The following is a 23,891-nucleotide window of genomic DNA, read 5'->3' as shown; positions in this document are numbered from 1 at the left end:
GAAAACTTAAAATGCAAAAAGAAATTAATTGTAAAACTAAAGTTAAAATACGAAACGTGTGCTTTGTTTGCTTTGGAAAGCCTTTTTCTCTTTCTCTCTCTCTCTCTCACTTATCTCGATATTTGTCACAATATTGATTTTGGTCGACCTCACATCTGAATTTTGTTTTTTTGTTAAAATATCGGAAATATCGATTGAACGATTTAATAAGTGTTTGTAATGACGAAAAGAAAGAGCAAAAAATGATCTGTGAAATCGGACGTGACATTTTTCGTATAAATACCAGGGCCTATTTTTACGCATTTAATTCCTAAAATTTCATTAAAAATTAAAAAAAAAAACCTTTAAATTCCTAAAAAAAATTAAGGAATTTTTAAGCATTTTTTAAAAGTATTTTTAAGACATTTTAATGAAATAAATTCCTAAAAATATGTCCTGATTGATACTGATCGTTGAGTGATCGTCAAAATTATTTAAAGAAATGGAAAAATTGACAGACTAAAATCTAATGAAAAAGAAATTTGGCAGAAATTTTGCTGTCCGCATTTTAATAAAGCAGATAATCGCAACTTTAAGTGACAAAGAATATTCCTTAAAAAATTCGCAGATAATTTTCTTAGAATGTCAGTTTTCCAAGAATTTCTTTCTCTTTTTACCTTTCAACGGCTCTTGGGATGTTTTTAGCAGGTCTTCTAAAAATAGTTAGTGGATTGTACACTTCCTCAAAAATATCGTCAATCGAATTCTCTTGTCTTTCAAAGGGTATCCAAGGGATTGACAAAGAAATTTCTACCTTTTTATCCATCCGTCGCACACATTTTACGTTTTACAGTGGTTAAAAAAAATGATCCAACAAAGTCACAAATGACCAGTCACTGTCAGCACGGAACCAAGCACTAGAACAGATTTTTTTCCCTCTTCTAATGTATAAAATTACGACGGAGTAATATTATACGAACCTTTCAAACTCAATTTTTATGAGGAATTAGTACAGAGTAGTAACGATGAAAGATTCTATTCTCTAGATTGGTTCAGTCCTATGCTGAAAATCGTACACAGCGAAAGGAGAAACTTTGCGACCAAGCCTAGTCTCGAAGTTAATTTCCATATTAAAGGCAAATCTTTTCGAGAAAGTAAAATTTTTCATATCGACTCAAGCTTCGCAGCGAGAGTAAATTAACGAAATTAAAACTTGTGCACCAAAAGAAAACCCGTGACAACAAAAGTACTCGAAAAAACATCTTAATCCCTAATGAAGTAGGCAAGAGGTCAGTGTTTTTATTGATCGTTTCCGGTGTAATTTTATAGTCGAAAATGGGGAATTTTCCAGTTATTAATCTTTGTTTCATCGATTCACTTGTAGAACACTAATAATATTGAGAAAGTAATAGGAACAGACATGGTTTTTCCGAGGCATCGATTGACTCTCAATCGAACTGAAGAAACGAGTATGTCGCAAAGAACCCCATTTTAGTCTCAAAATCATTCCATTTCTTTCCATTATCAATCGATCGGGTAATTATACATTCATTTATTTCGTCAGTTCTCTTCCATCAAGTCCATTTTATAACGTTCAGATTTCATGTGTGTGTACAACGGTTCATAATTTTCTCATTACAAAACAAAACAACAAATTATCGAAAAATCATCTTTCAAGTTCGATGGCAACAAAACGGAAACCTTTATAAAGAAACAAAGAAAATAAAAATTTTAAAAACATATCCTTGCTCATAAATGATGTTATAACATTTAACTGAATTACATAGAAATTGCGTATTTAAAAAAAAAAACAAGCTCGTTAACAATCCACACAACCTGCAAAACAAAAATTTAATTAAACAAAAAAAAGCAAATGAAAAAAAGCGTTTTATCCTATAGCTACAAGAAAAGTATTAAAAAAATGAAATTATTATCTCGGAGATTTATATTTAAAGAGAAGAAAAAAAAAAGAATGGAAAATAATTTAAAAGAAAACCTATAGAATTGCATCGGCGCAGGCGTCTTATGCTTTGTATAAAAAAGAAAAGAAATGTGAAAACAAAAATTATTTTTTAGTAAAAACAATATAAAATGAGAAAAAAAACATTTTAATTAAAACGAAAATGGATATAGAGCAAAACCAGAGAGTTAGAGGAATTTAACTGTGTAAATGTTAAAATATCGTTTTTTCTTTCAATTGTACTCGTTCATATAGCGGACATGTTTTATCTTATTTATTTAACTTAAAAAAATAATTGTTCGTTAAAAAAAGCAAATTTCGTGTTATCATGAACAAGGCTTCTTGTTTTTCGTAATAAATAAAAAAGTGAAAAGAGAATCAATTCAAAGTATCTACCCGAACCAAACCGAATATATAAATGACTCTCTATATAGCACCATCAACGACGAAATAATTCGAATAAAATGCAAAACGACACAAAAGATAAATCAAACCTTTCAATCGCTATATTTAATCATCAAATCTGCTACTTCTTCTGTTCAAATCATCTCTTAGACATCGTCTCAATTTGTACATTTTGATATATGTCAGAGAACACTATACGACTATACCCACAGCTCTAATCAATTAGTCAGACGTTTCTATTGATATAGCAGATGATTAAGCCGTTTCTAAAAGGTTTAGATTGTACAATATTCACTCTTGCCATGCTACTTGATTGTAATGAATTCCCTCCGATATTTTACGCTTGTCTTGGACGTTTGTTTCATTATACGAAAAGTCTTTACTTTAGATTATGTCAAGCGACACAATGATTAATACTTATTGCTGCCACTTATTTTTTGTCGAAAGTAAATGGAATATAACTTTCGATTTTCTGTTGGAGTGACACAATAATGATTCGTAGTCGACGATTTATTTGACGTTGCTCAGACGACTAGAGAATCACCAGAATAATTTTCGAATCTATTACTTCTTTCGATTAAACATTCTGTTAACTCCATTGATCTGCGAACACGCTTTTTGCTATAAAAGTACTCATTACCCAATCTGTCGATAACAGATGATACAGAGAACAACGACAATGATTGTATGAGATCTGTCATAATCATGAATCATCCTAAAAATTCCTGAAATAATTTTTTAAAAGAATTTTACAGAATTTTTTGGAATTTAATTCCAACAATAGGCTGTGGTCATGATTGTATATCTCTTCTCATGTGGCTTAAAGTAAAATTTATCCGATCGTCACAACATGATTGCCACTTTTTTTTGGTAATTTAATTTAAATAATTTAAAAAAAAAAGATTTTTTTACCAATTAAAAACGTTTGTTGAAACCTTATCAAAGTCGTTAGCCGCTAAACGTTAAAATATAAATTAAATGTAAATAATTTCTTGCCTTTAACATTAAAATGGTTTAAGTAGAGTTAAAATTAGTAAAAAAAAGATTTTTTGGTAAAATGTAAATGTAAAATTCAAATTTTGCTGTAAAATCAATTTGATTCAATACAGCATAATCTCGACCACTTATCCAACAATACCATTGAATGTACAGCCGACGAAACGTCAGCAAAGTTTGTAATTTCGATTTGGTATTTTCTTTGTGATACACATCCTCGAATATCATTTTTGAATAAAAAAAAAAAAATGAAAATGGAAAGCCCGGGCAAAGTTCACGACACAAAAATAAATTGTTTTTGAACAGTGCTTTAAAAAGGTCGTTGAGCAAATTTATTTTATGTGTGTAACCAATTCACAAATTGTAACTGTTGCATTTATTAGTTGATAATTTCTCAAATTTATTTTTTAAACGTAAAATTTACCAGTTTTTTTGTAAGTCTCCTTTTTTTGTACCGATTTTTTATTAATTTATTTTAATTTATTAACCGACGACAGCTTTGAATAATAATAAATGTTTAAAATCTGATTAAAAACAGAAATAAATGACTTGAGAGTTATTTTTAAGAGAAACTAAAAGAAAAAAATGAGCTTGCTTCTTGCACATGTGCACACATGCACTCATTAATTGTACGAAAAAAATGTGAATAAAATTTAACAAAAAAAAGTATTAGAGAAATAGTTTAAAGCAAATTTTTAAAACAAAATTATATATTTTTTGCATGACTCGTGCGCAGTGATTAAAACAAAAAAAAAATAAAACAAAATCTTCGTTCTAATTTTGTTTCGTTTAACAATAACAAAAGAAAAACTGATCCACTAGTCTACAAGTATACTATGTACTTGTACTCATTTTTTAAGTTTAATTAAACTCATTGAAAATACATTTTGAATGTACTCACGTGATTATAAAATCGCAACTTAAAAAAAAAGAGAAACCGAAAATCTTATCTTTCCCTCACCGTAAATACCGTAAATTTAAAAACAACAAAAACTAAAAAAAATATTGATTCGACATAAATATTTGTTGACTGCATTGCTTTAAATTAAATTGTATATTGTATAAAATAAAGAAATTCAAAACAAAAATTGCCACTCTCGTAAATCATTTGGTCGACTGACCATTTTCCGCAGACTTGAGTCGGTTATCCGAAAAACCGAAAATTTCGGATCGGTTTTGAGCGAACCGAATATTTCGGTTCGGTTATGACCGAACCGAAACTTCGGTTCGGTTTTGACCGAACCGAAACTTCGGTTTTGACACTAAACAAGTTAAAATAAAGCTTAACTCGTCGACATCAATTAATTTCGTCATAAACTAACCGAAAATAAGTTAATTGAGTCATTGCATAGAATTGGTATTGAAATAAAGATTGAGTCAATTACATCTGAGTTTTTTTGTAGAGCACACCCACCCATTGAATGACTTAATTATCTTAAATTCGGTTAGTTCATGACGAAACTAACTAATTTCGACGAGTTAAGCTTTATTTTAACTTGTTTCGTGTCAAAACCGAACCGAAAATTTCGGATCGGTCATAACCGAACCGAAATATTCGGTTCGGTCAAAACCGATCCGAAATTTTCGGTTTTTCGGATAACCGACTTATGTCTGATTTTCCGTACTTTCTCTTACTGCTTAATGAAGGTCTTTCAGAAATGTCGATCCCAGTTCAGCCTTGGACTTGTTTGGAAGAATGGGCTGAACAAACTCATTTTTGTGACTGGTGTAACTCGGCCTATGGCAACTGGCCACGGATTTTGAGGCCGAGATTCTGGCAATTCTTGAATTTTGTTCCACAGACGAAGTGAATATTCTCAACCAGTCCGAGATTTGCATCTCTGCACTTATGGCGAATCTTGGGTATCAGGACATAGTGGAATTCCTGGAAATGAATAGGCTGAGTTAAAGTTCGGAACAGATCACTTTTATCTGATCTGAAACTGAAAAAAGACGATCTGAAATTTTCAGATGCAGTTCAGATTGATTTAAAATTTATCTGATCTGAATCTGAAAATTTCAGATCAAATCTGAATTCAAACTGAAATCTGAAAATCTGATTTTTTGCAATCTGATCTGAAATTTTTCAGATTGATCTGAAAATTTTTGCAATTTCCTGAAATTTTCATACAAATTTTTCAGATAATCAGATCAAATCAGTTTTTATCCGAACTGAATCTGAAATCACGCGATCTGAAATTTCAGATTCAGATCAGATTCAATTCAATAGTAATCTGATCTGAATCTGAAAATTTCAGATACAATTTTTCAGATTCAGTTCAGATCTGATCTGAAGATTTCTCAATCTGATCTGAAAATTTTCAGATTTATCTGATCTGTTCCGACCTCTAGCTGAGATTGCCAATCTGGGATCGAACAGTGACTTTATGGGACCGGAGTCAAGACTAGGGCTGTATGAGGGAACAAGAACGTAAACGACTATAGACGGCCTATGAAGGAGTTATCATATCAAGCTGTTCCGACCATTTGTGTCGAAATCCTGGAGTAATGAACTTCTTAAACTTACGAAATCGGAAATAAGGCGAGTAGCTGGTGCAATTACGAACCACTCAAACTTAACGATCATCTACACAGAATAGATCGACCCTATCTGTTCTTGTGGTTTGACACCTGATATCTTTAATCTGGGTTCCTGTTTCTCATTGGAAGAAGCCTCCCAAAACTATAATCTAATCTCATCTAACCATTCGCTGTATATTTTAAAATACAACTCTTCCGATTAAAGTGTAACTTTTAACGGTTTTACCAATACCGCATTGTGATTTCGTAAAGTTCATCTGTTCTGAACTGAACTCGCCGTAATTACGTAAGGTTACCTATTGAGGCATTCCATTCCCCACGCGACTTCATTGTATGTAAATTTCATACAGAGATGAAATTTTTCGTTGAAAAGTCAAGGTCGTGAACCTACACAGCAAAGCCTATTCTACCGCAATTTCCACAAGAAACTGAATTTCACAAGAATTCTTTTGTTTAAATCTGTCGCTAAGTTTCTTATGGAAATTGCGGCAGTATTTTAGACAAACTTTGGTAGAGAAGTTTAGTGAAACTATTTACATGCAGTTTCGCTAAATTTCACTAGAATTTCACCAATTTTGAGAAGTTCGTTAAGTTGTCATCATAAATTGTTGATATTTTACCAGAGTTTAAATCTACCAAAACTTCACGGAATTAAAATCTGTGAAACTTAGCGGAATTTAAGAAACTTTTTTTTTTGTTAAAATAGGATCTGTTACTGCTACACAGGAATAATGATCTTGCTCCATAACATGCGTTTGTCATTTGAAATCTACACTATTAAGCTATTGACTCAGTGTTTTATGCAACCTCATCCTACTTCGACCATTAAAATTAAACATCCATTTTGAGAAATTGATTTTCTGAAAAATAAAGTTTCTTTTTATGGTTTGTGCAATAGAAAGGTTTGTGACAATAGCAGGGCGACGATTCTCGTATTTTCGTAACTTGACAGTTGAGTGTATAAAATCCCATAAGAAATGTCAACTGTCAAGTTACGAATGCTTTGAGAACAGTGCCAAAGAAAACAATTCCGATCTCCAAAGACACATAGGGTTCTTGACTACACTTTGAACTGTTCTAACTAGAAAAATACACCTCCTAACATTACAGTGAACGACATCTCAAATGTCTCACTGTCATTTTTTTCAGAGAATGTCATTGTGAATTTGCAATGACACAATAAAATTCTCAGAAAAATTTGACAGTGAGACATTTGAGATGTCGTTCACTGTAACAAACATTTGACGAAATCTAAGAACATTAACAAGAAAATTCACTGAGGGATTCTTCTGAAAAACAGAAGACCGAAATCGAAAGTACATGCAATTACCTTTCTAATGACACCCCACGCGACCATGAACGCTTCGTGTACCTCGAAAAATTTCTGTAAGAAAAGTGTAAGTTTTCAGTCTTTTTACGGTTGAAAACTTCAACTGTACATATCTCAGTCTGGATAAATTTTAAACCCAATAAGACCCTATTTGCCCCGGAAGTACATGCAATTGCCTTTCTAATGACACCCCACACGACCCTGTACGGCTCGTGTAACTGGAGAAATTTTTGTAAGAAAAGTGCAAGTTTTCGGTTTTTGATGACCTTTCACCACCCACACAAACTTTGGAGAATTTTTCTAAAAATGGTTTTGGCTTCTGGGGTTGAATACCTTACTGGGCACATATAAAAAATTCCATTAGAAAAGGCTTCCGAATTCGGTCTTCTGCTTTTCAGAAGAATCCCTCACTTCAAAGCAAGTTAAGGATGCGACGTAGAATTTTCCTCATTTTTTTCCTTCTTTTTTAACCTGTATTATGAAGAAATTATAACAGATAAATTATTCTAGTTCGAAATTCGAATAGTAAGGCTTACGTGTTACAAAACGTACAAAACTGACAAACGTAGTTGAATTGCTGCGTTGCAGTGCCTACAGTTTTGAAGTAAAAAAATAAAATAAAACATAGCAACTCTGGTTTGACATCTTTCAAATTCAAGCTGAAGTGAAGGCATTTTGACACGCCGGTTAACAAATAAAGAAAGAAAAATTTGGAAATTCAACATGTTAAGAAGAAAAATCAGTACAACGAGATATATAAACTTCGACGATGAAGACGTAAAGCCGTCTGCACCGTCTGGACTCGATGTGGCAAGCCTTTTGAACAACGAGTTCCTGTCAGACTTCAAAATTAAATGTGCCAACGGCAATGCGATTCCAGCACATAAAGTAGTTTTGGCACGTGAGGACATTGCTTCATATTTAATACATCGAAATGAGCCTGTGCAATTTTTTATAATTTATTTACTACCAGTGAGCAGCCCAGTTTTCAACCGTATGCTGCAAGCAAATTTCAAAGAATCTGCAGAATGTGAAATCGTGATTACGGACTTTGCCTACGAAGTCGTAATGGAAATGGTCCGATTTATGTATACCGGTAAAACGGCCGAAATAAATGGCATGGCAATGGATTTGTTGAAAATGGCTGAAAAGGTAAGTAAAATCTAAATGCTTTGCCGATTCAGAAAAACGCCACTCAGACATTACTTAACCTCTATCAAATTACGAAAGAAAGTTGGAAAAAAACCTTTGATTTAAATGTTTTCAGTATGAGCTCACGCGTCTAAAGTCGAGATGTGAGGAAATCATAATTCGAACGCTTTCCGTAACTACAGTAATCGATCTTTTTACTTTTGCCGATACCTACAATGCTGTTCAATTAGAGGCAGCAGCGATTCAGTTTATCATGTCGTAAGAAATTGTGAAATAACGTCTCTGTGCCAGACAATAATTATTATCGTTTCATTTGTGGCAGATATTTCGTGACCGTAAGAAACACAAGTGGATATAAATCGCTGCCACAACGTCTCTTGTTCAAATTGTGTGATGTGGCAATGGGTTAGGCACCGACCAATTAAATGCGGATGTGATACTGGAATCACTTTCAAACGATTCAATTCGTTCAAAATATTTTTTTGTTTCTAAACTGGAATTTGTTAAATGAAGATAATTAAAGTGAACTCCAGCAGATTTCCATAGTAATCATTCAATATTCCGAATCAAGTTCAAACGAATACACCAAAACAAAAACAAAAACAGAGCATAATTGCTCTTCCCTTTCCCATGCATCGCGTGAAGCGAAAGTGGAGATGAAATGCTGTTTTGACCTCCTGATACAGTGGCGGTCAGAGGTTAGCGTGGTCTCACCATCTTCAGTCGTTTCCACTGGACCGTTACACGAAACAGCAGTAAATTTTCTGATTGAACTAGTAATTTAAAAATTTACAATAAAAGTTCTGCCACCTTTCGATGGAAATTTCGAAACTTAGTGAGAAGCTACTATGAAAATGTACCCACAAAACGTAGCACAACAAAGAGAAAATTCATTTCAATCAAAAAACAAATACGGAATAAAAACCTACGGAAAAACAAACTAAAAATCACTCACCCCAGCAGCTCACGCACGGATCATCTCACTCGCTTCCACACAAAAAATCCACTTGCCTTCACACAAAAACCACTCAAATTTCACACAAAATAAAAAACCAGAAACCGCAAAAACATACAAACTAAAAACATTGACACTGACACTAACAAAACTGCACGATCACTGATCCAAAAAGAAGAAAACCCGACACAACGAAAAACCACAAAAGGAAAACGAAAACAGAAAGAAAAACGAAAAATGCCTTTTGTCAACGTACTGATCCTGTCAGAATACTGATTCAGTTAGTGTAGTGACCCAAACTTGGACAGCGTTTAATCAGAATGGTTATTTGGATCACAAGGGACGAAAGTAAAGAAATTCAACCGTGTGCGAAGTTTGCAGCCCGTGGCCGAAGGCCAGGGCTGCAATCGCACAGGTTGAATTTCTTTACGTCGTGCCATGTGATCCATACAACTTTTCATTACAACAACTACGAAAGTTGTATATTTCGCTGACCAAATGAGACGCGAAAATAAAAAAATGCAACTCGAAGTCATTTTACCAAATTGTACATTATTCATTGAGAATCTAATTTATATATACGCAACACTGCAGCATAAATGCATTTCGACAGCGTTCTTTTTTCCGTAATAATTGTTTGTTTTTTTAAATTCAATCGAAGTGGGCTATTCTGAATTACTTAAAAAAAACGTGTGCCCGTCAGTATAACTACGTTTACCACATCGTTTAATCTTAGTAATTTTGAAGAAAAATAAATGTCCGGAGAATCCAGCTTTGTACTATCGAAGGAGTGTGACGACATGGATATAGTTATGTCTCAAATAAAGACTGGTGATTTACAATTTGACGATAATGTCATTTTGGTCGAAACGATGAGTGTGAATGGAGCGACGTCTTTCGCTCAATCAGAAAGCGATGACATGGACGAAATAATGTCCCAAATTGACACAGAAGCAATGGAACAAGATCAACGAATGGACGAAATGGACCTGATAATTTCACAGATCGATACTGAAGAATTGCAACAGGAAATCGACGACATAAGTGATTCGCAAGAAATTATTGATGAGTACACCGCAGCTTTGTCAGAAATCAGCGAGGAAGTTGTAAATGAAATGGGACAAGAAGACGACATTGAACACGATATTCCTCCCGAGTTGATGGAAGAATACCATCGAGCGATGGACCAAATAATTCCGACGAAATCCGGCAACCGCTATCAGCAGGCCTACGATGTGTTCAGAAAGTGGCAGGAAGCGCATCGCACGAATAGTTTTGACGAAAAAATTGTGTTAGCCTATTTCGGTGCGGCAGCTAAAAAATATAAACCGCCAACGCTTTGGAGCATCTATTCCATGCTTAAGAAAACACTGCTTTGTAAGCATAATGTGGACTTGGTAAAACACTGTCGGCTACGAGCTTTTCTGAAGATGAGATCCGATGGCTATGAACCCAAGAAAGCGAACGTGTTTGAAACGGAACATCTGCGCAAATTTTTTCTTGAAGCGCCCAATGATGTCTACTTGGGCATGAAGGTAAATTTGCAAAATAAAATCGTTCGTTCAGCTCTTTACGATTTCTTTTTCAGGCTGTCATGATATTCGGCCTGTGCAGTGGATCCAGAGGATGTGAGCTGACTAATTTAACATTGGATAACGTGAAAGACGACGGCAAAGAAGTTATCGTGAAAATACCAATGACGAAAATGAAAACGAAAACTGCCAAGCTCTACGTCGTTGGCAACGATTTTGCAAAGATCATTCGCCAATACCTTGACATGCGTCCAGCATCGGTGACAACGGACCGTTTATTCCTGCAATGGAGGAAAGGAAAGTGTATTGCTCAAGTGATGGGCAAGAACAGTATTGCTAAGATACCAAAGGATGTTGCACGATTCCTAAAGTTGCCTGAACCGAATTCGTATACTGGACATAGCTACCGTCGGACTACAACGACAGTTGCTGCCAATGCTGGTTTCACTGTTACGGAGCTTAAACGATTTATTGGTTGGAAGTCGGACAGAGTTTGTGAAGGGTACATTAAAGATTCTGTCGGTTATCAACGAAAGTTGTCAAAACGACTTTGCGACGAAATTTTACCCTCAACAAGCACCGGAGACATTTCACCACCTTCATTCGAAGATTCGGATCCGCTCACAATTCCGGTTGTGACCACGATTCCGGCTTTGCCCACTATGCCGGTTTTGCCAGCGATTCCGGTTATGCCCACAATTCCGGTTGTGACCACGAAACCGTCCACGAAACCGACCATTTTGTCGTCCACGATTCCGGAAGTTCTGCCATTCAAGGTCCCAGCTGTTCGGCCGTCAACAAATGTGTCTGTACCGTCCACGATTCCAGCTGCTGTGCAGTCGCCCATGTCAATACAATTTGACTCTTCTTCTGGACTCACGCTTTCTGGTGCCGGAAAGACTCTTACACTATCTGGTGTTGATGGATCGCAAAATGCTCTAAAGAAGGAGCCGAATGTCATTTATCATTTTGGGGGTGACAACAATTCTTTTACAATAATTAACATGAAATAACTCCGAACAATAACTGCTTCTCGATAATAATTTTGTAATAAAACTGTCGATTGAAAAGATGTGTGTGAGAAATTTTATTGAATCGCCCTGAACCGAGTCTCTTTTCCAAAATTACTTACCAAATAGCAATGATTCTCTTCTCGATAGCCATGATTTAGACAAATTTTCAGTACACATAAACGGTTAACTCTTTTAAAAAACAACCGAGGGCATTTGGCACATGATTACAAACGACAATTTCACATCCTTATCTGTGAAATCGAGTCTATCGAAATATCGTAATTAAGTAATGAAAGTGAGAAATTCTTTCTTCATTTCTTCCTATCAAAATATTAATCGAAGAAGCCCGCCTATCTATGGCAGCGTTCTTTTTGTTAGAAACGTTCCTGCGAGAGCTGCAATTACTTTCGCCCCTCTGTTCAAGAAGCGAAAGTACTTTCGCCCCTCTGTTCGAGAAGCGAAAGTACTTTCGCCCCTCTGTTCGAGAAGCGAAAGTACTTCCGCCCCTCTGTTCGAGAAGCGAAAGTACTTTCGCTTCCCATTGCATTCCATTACCAACTGAGAGTTGCATTTTTTCATTTTCGCGTCTCATTTGGGAAGCGAAATATACAACTTTCGTAGTTGTTGTAATGAAATGGTTATTTGGATCACAAGGGACGAAAGTAAAGAAATTCAACCGTGTGCGAAGTTTGCAGCCCGTGGCCGAAGGCCAGGGCTGCAATCGCACAGGTTGAATTTCTTTACGTCGTGCCATGTGATCCATACAACTTTTCATTACAACAACTACGAAAGTTGTATATTTCGCTGACCAAATGAGACGCGAAAATAAAAAAATGCAACTCGAAGTCATTTTACCAAATTGTACATTATTCATTGAGAATCTAATTTATATATACGCAACACTGCAGCATAAATGCATTTCGACAGCGTTCTTTTTTCCGTAATAATTGTTTGTTTTTTTAAATTCAATCGAAGTGGGCTATTCTGAATTACTTAAAAAAAACGTGTGCCCGTCAGTATAACTACGTTTACCACATCGTTTAATCTTAGTAATTTTGAAGAAAAATAAATGTCCGGAGAATCCAGCTTTGTACTATCGAAGGAGTGTGACGACATGGATATAGTTATGTCTCAAATAAAGACTGGTGATTTACAATTTGACGATAATGTCATTTTGGTCGAAACGATGAGTGTGAATGGAGCGACGTCTTTCGCTCAATCAGAAAGCGATGACATGGACGAAATAATGTCCCAAATTGACACAGAAGCAATGGAACAAGATCAACGAATGGACGAAATGGACCTGATAATTTCACAGATCGATACTGAAGAATTGCAACAGGAAATCGACGACATAAGTGATTCGCAAGAAATTATTGATGAGTACACCGCAGCTTTGTCAGAAATCAGCGAGGAAGTTGTAAATGAAATGGGACAAGAAGACGACATTGAACACGATATTCCTCCCGAGTTGATGGAAGAATACCATCGAGCGATGGACCAAATAATTCCGACGAAATCCGGCAACCGCTATCAGCAGGCCTACGATGTGTTCAGAAAGTGGCAGGAAGCGCATCGCACGAATAGTTTTGACGAAAAAATTGTGTTAGCCTATTTCGGTGCGGCAGCTAAAAAATATAAACCGCCAACGCTTTGGAGCATCTATTCCATGCTTAAGAAAACACTGCTTTGTAAGCATAATGTGGACTTGGTAAAACACTGTCGGCTACGAGCTTTTCTGAAGATGAGATCCGATGGCTATGAACCCAAGAAAGCGAACGTGTTTGAAACGGAACATCTGCGCAAATTTTTTCTTGAAGCGCCCAATGATGTCTACTTGGGCATGAAGGTAAATTTGCAAAATAAAATCGTTCGTTCAGCTCTTTACGATTTCTTTTTCAGGCTGTCATGATATTCGGCCTGTGCAGTGGATCCAGAGGATGTGAGCTGACTAATTTAACATTGGATAACGTGAAAGACGACGGCAAAGAAGTTATCGTGAAAATACCAATGACGAAAATGAAAACGAAAACTGCCAAGCTCTACGTCGTTGGCAACGATTTTGCAAAGATCATTCGCCAATACCTTGACATGCGTCCAGCATCGGTGACAACGGACCGTTTATTCCTGCAATGGAGGAAAGGAAAGTGTATTGCTCAAGTGATGGGCAAGAACAGTATTGCTAAGATACCAAAGGATGTTGCACGATTCCTAAAGTTGCCTGAACCGAATTCGTATACTGGACATAGCTACCGTCGGACTACAACGACAGTTGCTGCCAATGCTGGTTTCACTGTTACGGAGCTTAAACGATTTATTGGTTGGAAGTCGGACAGAGTTTGTGAAGGGTACATTAAAGATTCTGTCGGTTATCAACGAAAGTTGTCAAAACGACTTTGCGACGAAATTTTACCCTCAACAAGCACCGGAGACATTTCACCACCTTCATTCGAAGATTCGGATCCGCTCACAATTCCGGTTGTGACCACGATTCCGGCTTTGCCCACTATGCCGGTTTTGCCAGCGATTCCGGTTATGCCCACAATTCCGGTTGTGACCACGAAACCGTCCACGAAACCGACCATTTTGTCGTCCACGATTCCGGAAGTTCTGCCATTCAAGGTCCCAGCTGTTCGGCCGTCAACAAATGTGTCTGTACCGTCCACGATTCCAGCTGCTGTGCAGTCGCCCATGTCAATACAATTTGACTCTTCTTCTGGACTCACGCTTTCTGGTGCCGGAAAGACTCTTACACTATCTGGTGTTGATGGATCGCAAAATGCTCTAAAGAAGGAGCCGAATGTCATTTATCATTTTGGGGGTGACAACAATTCTTTTACAATAATTAACATGAAATAACTCCGAACAATAACTGCTTCTCGATAATAATTTTGTAATAAAACTGTCGATTGAAAAGATGTGTGTGAGAAATTTTATTGAATCGCCCTGAACCGAGTCTCTTTTCCAAAATTACTTACCAAATAGCAATGATTCTCTTCTCGATAGCCATGATTTAGACAAATTTTCAGTACACATAAACGGTTAACTCTTCTAAAAAACAACCGAGGGCATTTGGCACATGATTACAAACGACAATTTCACATCCTTATCTGTGAAATCGAGTCTATCGAAATATCGTAATTAAGTAATGAAAGTGAGAAATTCTTTCTTCATTTCTTCCTATCAAAATATTAATCGAAGAAGCCCGCCTATCTATGGCAGCGTTCTTTTTGTTAGAAACGTTCCTGCGAGAGCTGCAATTACTTTCGCCCCTCTGTTCAAGAAGCGAAAGTACTTTCGCCCCTCTGTTCGAGAAGCGAAAGTACTTTCGCCCCTCTGTTCGAGAAGCGAAAGTACTTCCGCCCCTCTGTTCGAGAAGCGAAAGTACTTTCGCTTCCCATTGCATTCCATTACCAACTGAGAGTTGCATTTTTTCATTTTCGCGTCTCATTTGGGAAGCGAAATATACAACTTTCGTAGTTGTTGTAATGAAAAAGTGTTTTTCATGCTTCGGGGCCGAAAATGAGGGCAATTTTTCGAATTTTCTCGGGTTTCCGGCCCTCTGCATGAAAACTCACATGTGCACCTGTTTGGGACGGTTGATTTAAGGCACTTTCGCTTGTAAGCCTCACTTCGTTCGGCCTACAATCCGCGAAATTGCCTAAAATCAATCGTCCAAAACAGGTACACAAATGACTATTACCCATCTATCACATGGAACAGGGTATGTGGTGTTGCCCATCCTTCACTTAGAACAAAGCGTGTAGTAGTGTTACCCGTTCTTTTTTAAGACACAAGGTATGTTGTGTTACCCATCCTTCACTTAGAACAAGGTATGTAGAGCTGTCATTCCTAAATTAGGAACAAACGAATGTTGTGTTACGCCCTAATTGGGTGTAGTAATGATCCTGGAGCCATTTCTTATCATTGAGACGAACAGTGAAATTATCCGTAAAGTCTACCACGCTTCCCATCATTTAGACCGTTAACTGTAATCGATGCTAGAGGTCGCTGCTTACATTGCAAAGTCTACTTAAAATTATACCTTCATGCGAAGCATCCAACAGCAAAATTTTACAGCAACACTAAAGAATATTTGGTATCTAGTATCTAGTTCAATGTCGTTGGTAAGAGGTCTCAAGTAAAAAAGTAGAAGAAACGGGATACCCAATTCTCTAATGCGAGTATAAGTTCACTACTTGACGGTGAAACTTTATATCCAGTTTTTGTGTAAAATACCATTGCCAGCCAAATGATGCAAATAGCTTCTTGTGAGTCTACCGACCTCGGCTTCGCCTCGAATCGAGCTATTTCACAAAAATGCGGCATCTTCATTACTATTATATACCGCGGTCTGAAAAGTTTAACAATCGAACACATCTTACTCCACCTTGATGTAAGGTGTAACATTTTGAAGTTCCAGTTCTAGTAGGTATAGTTTTATGGTGAAAATGTGACATGTAAAAACAGATTTTATTAACTGTCATTTGGCCTCTTATTTTAAATGGAACGTTCGTAACGCAGTGGAATGTATCAATACAAAAAGCTTATACAAAATGTGTCTTGTCAATTATTGTGAATGACGCGGCTGGAGATTCCTAGCAGTCGGCTATTCAATAGATTAAGATTGGTTCACCTAATATGTGTCCATTACGTAGGTGGAAGCACGGGGTTTCGGGGGGTTTCGAACATTTAGTTTTTTTATGTTGCAGATATTGCAGTGTCAAATTCTGTCCAAGATGTGACATATTTGCAAGGTATTGGCCTTTTTCACAAAGTATAATCAGCGTAACCTTCGTAAAAACAATCTTGAATCTGACAAGTGCATGTGTGCCAACGTGTGAAAAACAAATGTTCAAAACCCACTGCTGAACCGTGGCGATCCGCTTGTCAAACGGACAGTACATAAACAAATTCCATCACCTATTCATCTGTTATCGATAATGACGACAAAAATCATGACAAGCTCTGGATAATATGGTTCTTTATATAGCAAAATACATGTTAAAAAATTGAAGTACAAGATTTGAAATCAATAGATTAAAAATACTTTGATCGATAGAAGTAATAGACCCGATAATAATACTCGTCATATTTTTGCCGTCTGTAACACGTAATGAAACCGTTGAAACCTTGGGTTAATTGTTATTATGAAAAATTTCAATTTCGATTCGACTTTATTTAGAAGTTACTCTGTTCGCAACGCAATGATTATCCTTTTTTAGCGGCAAACGTAAACGAATCACTGTGTAATAGCTTGATCTATTACTTCTGTTTGAACAGTTTTTTTTTTAGTTTTTTATTATTTGCTCAGAAATCTTGTACTTCATTAGTTTTAACATCAATTTTTTTATTTATGAGACAAGCGCTAGCTGAACTGATAATCTTTTATTTTTGACGCTAACTTCTGTTTCGAATAGAATTTAATTTGTGATTTGTTTTGTACACAGAGTAGTTCCCAGCTCTCATCTATAATAATCAGAATCATTTTACATTAAATATTTGCAGTATCATTTTCCCTTTGACTAGCATAAAATTTTCAGCATCCAGTTATATGTCTACAATTCCTATATTATGCATTCATTGCACTATATACCAACCTGGAATTCGTCTGTTACAAAATTAATGTCAGTAGGATATGCCATCCCTTACGTGAAACATATATCACATACCTTCAAACGCGCATGACTGAAACAGCTGAATAAAATAAAACCCCAATTTCAAGTCTCTAGTGTACAAAACTCCATACAGAAAATTGGTTTAGTTTCGGAATTCCAATATCGCTGGGAAATTGTTTTCGAGAAAACATTTTTTTTGTGTTGTTTTGATAGTAAAGGAAAATTGTTTTTTTCACGAAAATTTACCTGTTTGAATAAATCACAAAGTTCATTTTCAAATAGATTTTAGATTGTTTCGGCTCAGATTATTATCGAGAATCGGTAGCACACTGAAAACTTTGCCACAGAAAAATTAGAAAAGTTCGGAAGAAAAGCATTTTGTTAATGAATGATGTTTGTCGCACAGTAAAAAAAACGTAACTGAAAACTTCTTGAAGAAGACAAATTATCGATTTCTCGCTGTTATATTGAAAATGAAATGGTGTGCTTCGACAAATGGGGCTATTTTGAGTTTGCATAAAATTTTATGTTATTGGCTGTTGTACAGAGGATCCTTATCCATATACGTTTGAATGTGAAGGATACGCTTATTATACACAAAAAAAAATTGTTCAAAAAAGATAGCCAATTTACTGAACGTTTAGAAGTAAGACGCATTCAATATTCATCTAACGCTGCAGTCACACTCAGATTAAAGTTAAAACTTTTCAATCGACTTTTAAGTGAACATGAGTATGGAATCGGTTGGTCATGTTGTTGTGCCATTACGAATAGGTGGTAAAAAAATGAGGAAACGCAGGGAACTGGATGCGCTGGTCGCTCATTCATTAGCGAAACGGTAATTTTTCAATGATTTTTTTTTTTGTGTGGCTTCGAAGATTGTAATGCACATTTCGATGTTTGCAATTAAAAGGGCGTGTAGCTCCACATCAAAGCGACAAGCGAGCAATGGCATAAATTCTCAGGATCAACTGCTATCTCAATCAACCAGCGATCAAGAAGATTCCACATGGGTAATTGAGGATTAAATGGAAACGATTTTCTTTATAAAAAAAATTAATAAAAATGAATTCAGTCAAAGGTGCCAGTATCCACGCGATGTAGAAATAAGCGTTATTCCTGCTTTCGTACCTGCGGTCCCCTAGTCTTCATACTGATAATTGTTGTGCTATTCGGATTCATGTACTGGTTATACTTTGACCTTCGACAACAACTAAGTGAACATCGCACGAAGATTGAACAAGGTAAAAATTACATTCCGATGATGAGTGTAATGAGTACGTCGACCAATTTTATTAATTAATTGTCTTTTTGGATCGACAGTTTCTGCTTGCAATCAATTGTTGCCTGACGCATTACAACAGTGGCATGAGTCGTCGAAGTGGTTGGAAAAAAATCAATCGGCTATTAATAGTAAATTGGTTGAAGTTCAAACGCAACTGGATAATATCGAAAAAGAGGTAAAGTTGAGTTATACGTATTAACATTTGACCGCAATTAATTTCCTTTTTCGTTTGACCTAATGGACATGTGACTCATTTGTCCTTCAACTCGCAATTAATTGTTTTTCTAAGAGATAATTGAATTTTGAAAAGTTCGTTCCGCTAAAATGTTTATTGTTAACTCAACATTGACCGGTTGCCAGGGTCTTAGTGGAGAAGGGTTTTACTGTGGCGTAAACTAATAGTAGCGTTTTATTGAATATGTGGATCAACACAAAGTCTTTCATATGTGGTTAACTGTAGTTCCGTATATTAGGACAAATTGTTGGGAACATAAACCCAGTAATTCCTAAAAATTATTTTAAGAAAATCCTTTAAAATCCTAACTTTTCGTTAAATTATTCTGTACTGCTGGTCAGGGGGTTAAAAAGCGGGCTAGTGTCGAAAAATCTGGGGCGCCACGCGAAAACGATTCCTTGTTGATCCATGACAAAAGTAGATAAATAGGAAAATCGACGAAATAATACATATTCGATTCCAGACCTCGCCTTCGGCTCTGTCTGGAAACTTCTCACACGCTAAAAAAGACTTTTAGTCCGTGGTACGAATAGTATTTCTCATATTAAACGGAGAAAAAGTGCGACGAAGTGCATTTTTAAAAATGACATGTTACTGACAGATGATGAGGAGTCTTCTTAGGCCCACATTGTTTTGCAGTAGGACCCTAAGAAACCGTTTTCACGCTCAGTAAGTGTATGTAGTAGCTTTACGTCTTGGGAGCTTTAAATTTGAGTACTCTGTTACAGTGAGGTTATTTTGACCTACTAAGCCGTAGAATGAACGAAAAAAAATATCCAGTGGTCAGTTCAATAATCTTGTTTTGCTTGGTCCTGACCGGTCGATTTTTCAAACTATTCGACTCGCTGAATTGCATATTTCTCGACAACTGGGCTTATAATTTTGTAATCAGTTTGGCAGTTAGGTTACGTTAAAGCTTCAGTTGCATTAGTTCTGCTTTCACAGGAAAGGACAATCAAATTTCAGTCTAAGTTTGTTTACATTAGCTTATTTTCAGCTGATTCACATACAAACAAAATCAGCTGAAGCAAATGTCGGCTCAAATTTTAATGGCCTTCTCTGTAAATTAGGTAAAGGAAGCCGGAAGGCTTTGGGCCATATCGGTTTTCGGTAATACCGGACACTGTAATACCGGTATTACCGATTTTTCATTGAATTTCTTTTTCTCCATAAATCTCAAATACAGTCGAATTTAATGTCTTTTATGATCATTTTGAACTGACTTTAATGCAGCATTTTGAATACTTCGTTTAGTTTGAAAAAATACTTCCGTTAAAACACCTTTAAATACAGTCCTTCATTCTGATATATTTTCGTGTTGTTTAAATTTCTTGAACCTCTTCAAAAATTTAAGATCTGTAAATTTAATATGCAGAAGCGTTTACAAAATTGATCGACATTCAATGAAATCAAAACATCTCTCAAGCAGTTATACACAAATTCAAATTAACAAAAAATAAACGAGAGAGTTTATCTCATGTAATTTTCAATAAAAAAGGGCTTGATCTGACACAATTCCATTTTGTATCGCTGCTCTAGAGACGCTTAGTTTAAATAATATCAATACTTGTGAATTTTTGGATGAAAAGAAACTGTGTACTGGAAATAGTGGATCACTTTTATGCAGGGACTATTTTTGAGAAATTCTTTGAGAAATTTTGAGAAATTTGAGAAATTCTTGAGAAATTCTTTGAGAAATCTTTGAGAAATTTTTGAGAAATTTTTTATATTTTTGAGAAATTTGAGAATTTTGAGAAATTTGAGAAATTTTTGAGAAATTCTTTGAGAAATAATTGAGAAATAATTGAGAAATTTTGAGAAATTCGATTTCTCAAAATAGTCCCTGCTTTTATGTCAACGATTCTGTAATCTAAACTGACGAAAAGTTTTAGTGAAAGCTAGAAATAGATCTTCGTTAGGTAAATGACAGCACTATAGAAGTATGTCTCTCCAGAAGAAATATTCGTCATGGTTACGATAATTAGAGATCACATCTTCAGAATGTAGAATTTCTAGGAAGGAATAAGATTTTGGGTGACTTCATTTGAAATTAGCAAAGGGCTATCACTCTTATGCACCGAAATATTTTAATCTAGGTACTTCTACCAAATTATGAAGGCCAAGTTATCATTTTCATTCGTTTATTGATATTTTTTCAAAAAAATTACGTCGGTTTCGACAACTTTTTCTATTCAAGCTAGTAAAACCGGTATTCAAGCTAGTAAAACCGATATTCAAGCTAGTAAAACCGGTATTCAAGCTAGTAAAACCGGTATTCAAGCTAGTAAAACCGGTATTCGGGATCCCGGTATTACCGGTTTTACCGAAACCATTTTTACCGAAATCTTGTCCCTACTTACTATAAATACTTTCGAAATTTTCATTGGATTAAGGAAAACGTCTTTCGTCATCACTCTCTCCAAGTTCTCAGTAGCTCCCTAACTTCTTTATTATTTTACGTTTTTGTGTGTGACTATCTACAATGTCACTCTAATTTCTTCTTCGCAGCTCATACAAATGAAGGAAAGTATTCATAAAAAGGATATAGAATCGGAGAAAGACAATTTGCTGGTATTGCAAACCAATGTTGCCACATTTGGTGCCAAAATTCAAGATTTAACTGTTGGCATGGACGAACTAAAAGAACGATTACGTGAGGTGCAGAAAAATGCCAATCAAAATAAAGAAAATTTAACTCAATTGATTGTAAGTGCTTAAAAGCTCCGCACATCTGATCATCAAAAATTAAAAAAAAAATCAAATTGCAGACGAAATTCGATGTGATGACGAAAAATCAAACGTCTTCGTTGAATGGATTGAACAACGACCTGAATACGACGAATATGCTGAAGAACATGAGCCAGTTCTTTACTTATGAAATTAAAAATTTATCACTTCAGTTAAGCACAGTTAACAACACCCTAAGCCAAAAAGCTAGTGGATTGGAAGAAGATTTTCGCTCACAGAAGGTGAGGCATGGAATTTTGACGGTTGTTAGAACTCTAAAACTCTAATTTTTATGATTTCTTATTAGCCGAAATTTGATGCATTGATCGAAAACTTTGCCAACATGTCGTCTCACGTAACATCAATCGAAAATGATTGGACAAAGTACAAGCAAACAGCTCTCGATTTCGAAGAGAATTCGATGAAAATGAATGCTGAAGTGAGTATGTTGCCAGAATTCTGTTTCGCCTTTTTAAAATTCCAGTAGATTTACTGACTGAGCCCGACTTGCTTTAAAGTCGAGATTTCTGACACAGTAGCATCCCAAGTCTGTTTCTACTCACTAAGATTCTCAGTTCATTTTCTTCTCACACTTGCAGATAATTTATCTGAAGAACAATACCGATCGAATAGCAACATCGGTCAACGACATGCAGGCAGAAACCAGACGACGACAAAATTTAGCTAGAGTGAGTAAGGAAATGCAGGAAAATGTTTTTCAGCAGGTTTGTTTTTACGATGAAAACATTTACGCAGAATTGTGATTGAGGGAATGCTAAAATTGCAGATGAAGAACAACCACTCGATCCTGCCGCCAATCAGACAAGAGCTAAATAGCACAACAACGGCCAAAGTAACCACAACTGAAACTCCATTCATTCCGATAGTGAATGCTACCAATCTGTCCATATTATTAAATGCATCTGCTGTCGATGCAAACAGCACCGATTCAATTATGTTAAAAGGTGAGTGAGCAATTGCATTATTTGGGAGATGAAATTTAATTGACAGCGTTTTTCTCGCCCGATTTGCATTGGCTGCGTTTCGTGGACAGATTTAAATGTAAGTAAGCCGAAACTATTGAAACTAAAGTGAAGATATTCTTAACACGTAAGATACGAACAGTTTGTTGAATTAATTAAACACTAAAATGGGAAAAACAGAAACAAAAGTAAAATTACGAAGAGCTTTAAGTGATTTTTTGAAAAAACGAATTTTAATAACCAAAGAAACTAAACAAAATTTTTAATGATGATGTGAATGTAAAAGATTTTAAGAATTTAAATCTCAGATTTTATTGCAATTTGAAAATGATTTTTGAATGTGTAAATAACTTCTTTTTTTGGGGATAAAAACAGAGATAAATTAAAAATTTGTTAAAACTGGGAGCTGCGGGAATCGACCAAGAAAATCACCTGTTACACCATTATTTTCGTAATTTATTACAATTCCTTCAATTTGAAGTGTACTGTAGAATCTCTAGCGGAGCTGAACATGAAAGGTATTATTTTGTATGTGGTGCTCCACTTCCACCAAAAAGAATGTATTAGAAGACTATTCTTTACCTGGAGCTGTATTTGAATGTCTTATGTAGACTTCCATTGACTTAATTAAAATAAGCTGAGTCCTCCCCTGGTTAGATATTTTCGTAACGCATTCATCAGCGCCGTAACTTTGTAAAATCATATTTTTGGAAAGGTCTTAATGAGTTCTAGGAAATAGCTTGCAAACATATATTATCCTCCGATGGTCCGTTACCAAAGTGTAACGTTAAAAATGCACAGGTGATGGGACACGAACTCACAACCTTCACATTGCCGGGGTAATGCTAATGCTAATGCTCTAATCAATTGAGCACACTTTCCATTTCTTTTCTTTTTGTAGAGTCACATTTGTCAGTGTATGTGATAGAATTCGGTGTATATGACGGGTTTGTATCATAGATATACTGAAATGGTCGGGCGTGTACGAAATGAAAACTCATATTGTCCTCAAATTTTATTTACAAATGGTTCAATTTCAACAAATGAGGTTCTTTGGAAAGTCTCGACGAGGCTCTTGGAAATAGGATAAAATTGATAAAATTTAAGTAAATTTGGGATCAGTGAACGAAAAAATTTGCAAAAAGGGCGTCAAAATGACAAATAATGACGAAATATCCTA

At 35.7% G+C, this 23,891-nt stretch overlaps 4 protein-coding genes across 5 annotated transcripts; all 4 read left to right on the top strand.

Annotated features, from left to right (window-relative positions):
• The first annotated feature begins 7,800 nt into the window (after nt 1–7,800).
• On the top strand, nt 7,801–8,848 carry LOC119072372 (speckle-type POZ protein-like). The gene is made up of 4 exons (XM_037177567.1): nt 7,801–8,112; nt 8,185–8,363; nt 8,479–8,621; nt 8,686–8,848. The coding sequence occupies exons 1-4, from the start codon at nt 7,935–7,937 to the stop codon at nt 8,771–8,773; spliced, it is 588 nt and encodes a 195-aa protein (XP_037033462.1). The 5' UTR covers nt 7,801–7,934; the 3' UTR covers nt 8,774–8,848.
• A 1,225-nt stretch (nt 8,849–10,073) lies between these two features.
• Nucleotides 10,074–11,875, top strand: LOC119072130. The gene is made up of 2 exons (XM_037177271.1): nt 10,074–10,853; nt 10,907–11,875. The coding sequence occupies exons 1-2, from the start codon at nt 10,074–10,076 to the stop codon at nt 11,861–11,863; spliced, it is 1,737 nt and encodes a 578-aa protein (XP_037033166.1). The 3' UTR covers nt 11,864–11,875.
• A 1,057-nt stretch (nt 11,876–12,932) lies between these two features.
• Nucleotides 12,933–14,734, top strand: LOC119072129. The gene is made up of 2 exons (XM_037177270.1): nt 12,933–13,712; nt 13,766–14,734. The coding sequence occupies exons 1-2, from the start codon at nt 12,933–12,935 to the stop codon at nt 14,720–14,722; spliced, it is 1,737 nt and encodes a 578-aa protein (XP_037033165.1). The 3' UTR covers nt 14,723–14,734.
• Nucleotides 14,735–17,581: 2,847 nt separating this feature from the next.
• LOC119072370 lies at nt 17,582–22,970 on the top strand. 2 transcript variants are annotated; one of them, XM_037177565.1, is made up of 11 exons: nt 17,582–18,127; nt 18,205–18,319; nt 18,395–18,494; nt 18,557–18,725; nt 18,805–18,941; nt 21,510–21,707; nt 21,770–21,970; nt 22,036–22,167; nt 22,328–22,453; nt 22,516–22,693; nt 22,783–22,970. In XM_037177565.1, coding segments are annotated over exons 1-11 (1,398 nt in total). In that variant the 5' UTR covers nt 17,582–18,126; the 3' UTR covers nt 22,824–22,970. The 2 variants fall into 2 exon arrangements, with proteins under 2 accessions (XP_037033460.1, XP_037033461.1); XM_037177566.1 differs by having other exon boundaries at nt 17,582–18,319.
• Nucleotides 22,971–23,891: the final 921 nt, after the last annotated feature.

This window comes from Bradysia coprophila, assembly GCF_014529535.1.
Source record: "Bradysia coprophila strain Holo2 chromosome IV unlocalized genomic scaffold, BU_Bcop_v1 contig_81, whole genome shotgun sequence".
Lineage (NCBI taxonomy): Eukaryota > Metazoa > Arthropoda > Insecta > Diptera > Sciaridae > Bradysia > Bradysia coprophila.
Note: the sequence above shows the minus strand (reverse complement) of the source record. Positions and strands in the feature narration are given on the sequence as shown.

What these genes read in the sequence shown, in the direction of transcription:
- LOC119072370 (XM_037177565.1), top strand. An exon ending in TCGCACGAAGATTGAACAAG is followed by an intron (nt 18,726 to 18,804) that starts GTAAAAATTACA and finishes TTGGATCGACAG; the next exon opens with TTTCTGCTTGCAATCAATTG. An exon ending in AAAATTTAACTCAATTGATT is followed by an intron (nt 21,708 to 21,769) that starts GTAAGTGCTTAA and finishes ATCAAATTGCAG; the next exon opens with ACGAAATTCGATGTGATGAC.
- LOC119072129 (XM_037177270.1), top strand. Translation starts at nt 12,933, where the DNA reads ATGTCCGGAGAATCCAGCTTTGTACTATCGAAGGAGTGTGACGACATG. An exon ending in ATGTCTACTTGGGCATGAAG is followed by an intron (nt 13,713 to 13,765) that starts GTAAATTTGCAA and finishes TTTCTTTTTCAG; the next exon opens with GCTGTCATGATATTCGGCCT.
- LOC119072130 (XM_037177271.1), top strand. Translation starts at nt 10,074, where the DNA reads ATGTCCGGAGAATCCAGCTTTGTACTATCGAAGGAGTGTGACGACATG. An exon ending in ATGTCTACTTGGGCATGAAG is followed by an intron (nt 10,854 to 10,906) that starts GTAAATTTGCAA and finishes TTTCTTTTTCAG; the next exon opens with GCTGTCATGATATTCGGCCT.
- LOC119072372 (XM_037177567.1), top strand. Translation starts at nt 7,935, where the DNA reads ATGTTAAGAAGAAAAATCAGTACAACGAGATATATAAACTTCGACGAT. An exon ending in TGTTGAAAATGGCTGAAAAG is followed by an intron (nt 8,364 to 8,478) that starts GTAAGTAAAATC and finishes AAATGTTTTCAG; the next exon opens with TATGAGCTCACGCGTCTAAA. An exon ending in GCGATTCAGTTTATCATGTC is followed by an intron (nt 8,622 to 8,685) that starts GTAAGAAATTGT and finishes CATTTGTGGCAG; the next exon opens with ATATTTCGTGACCGTAAGAA.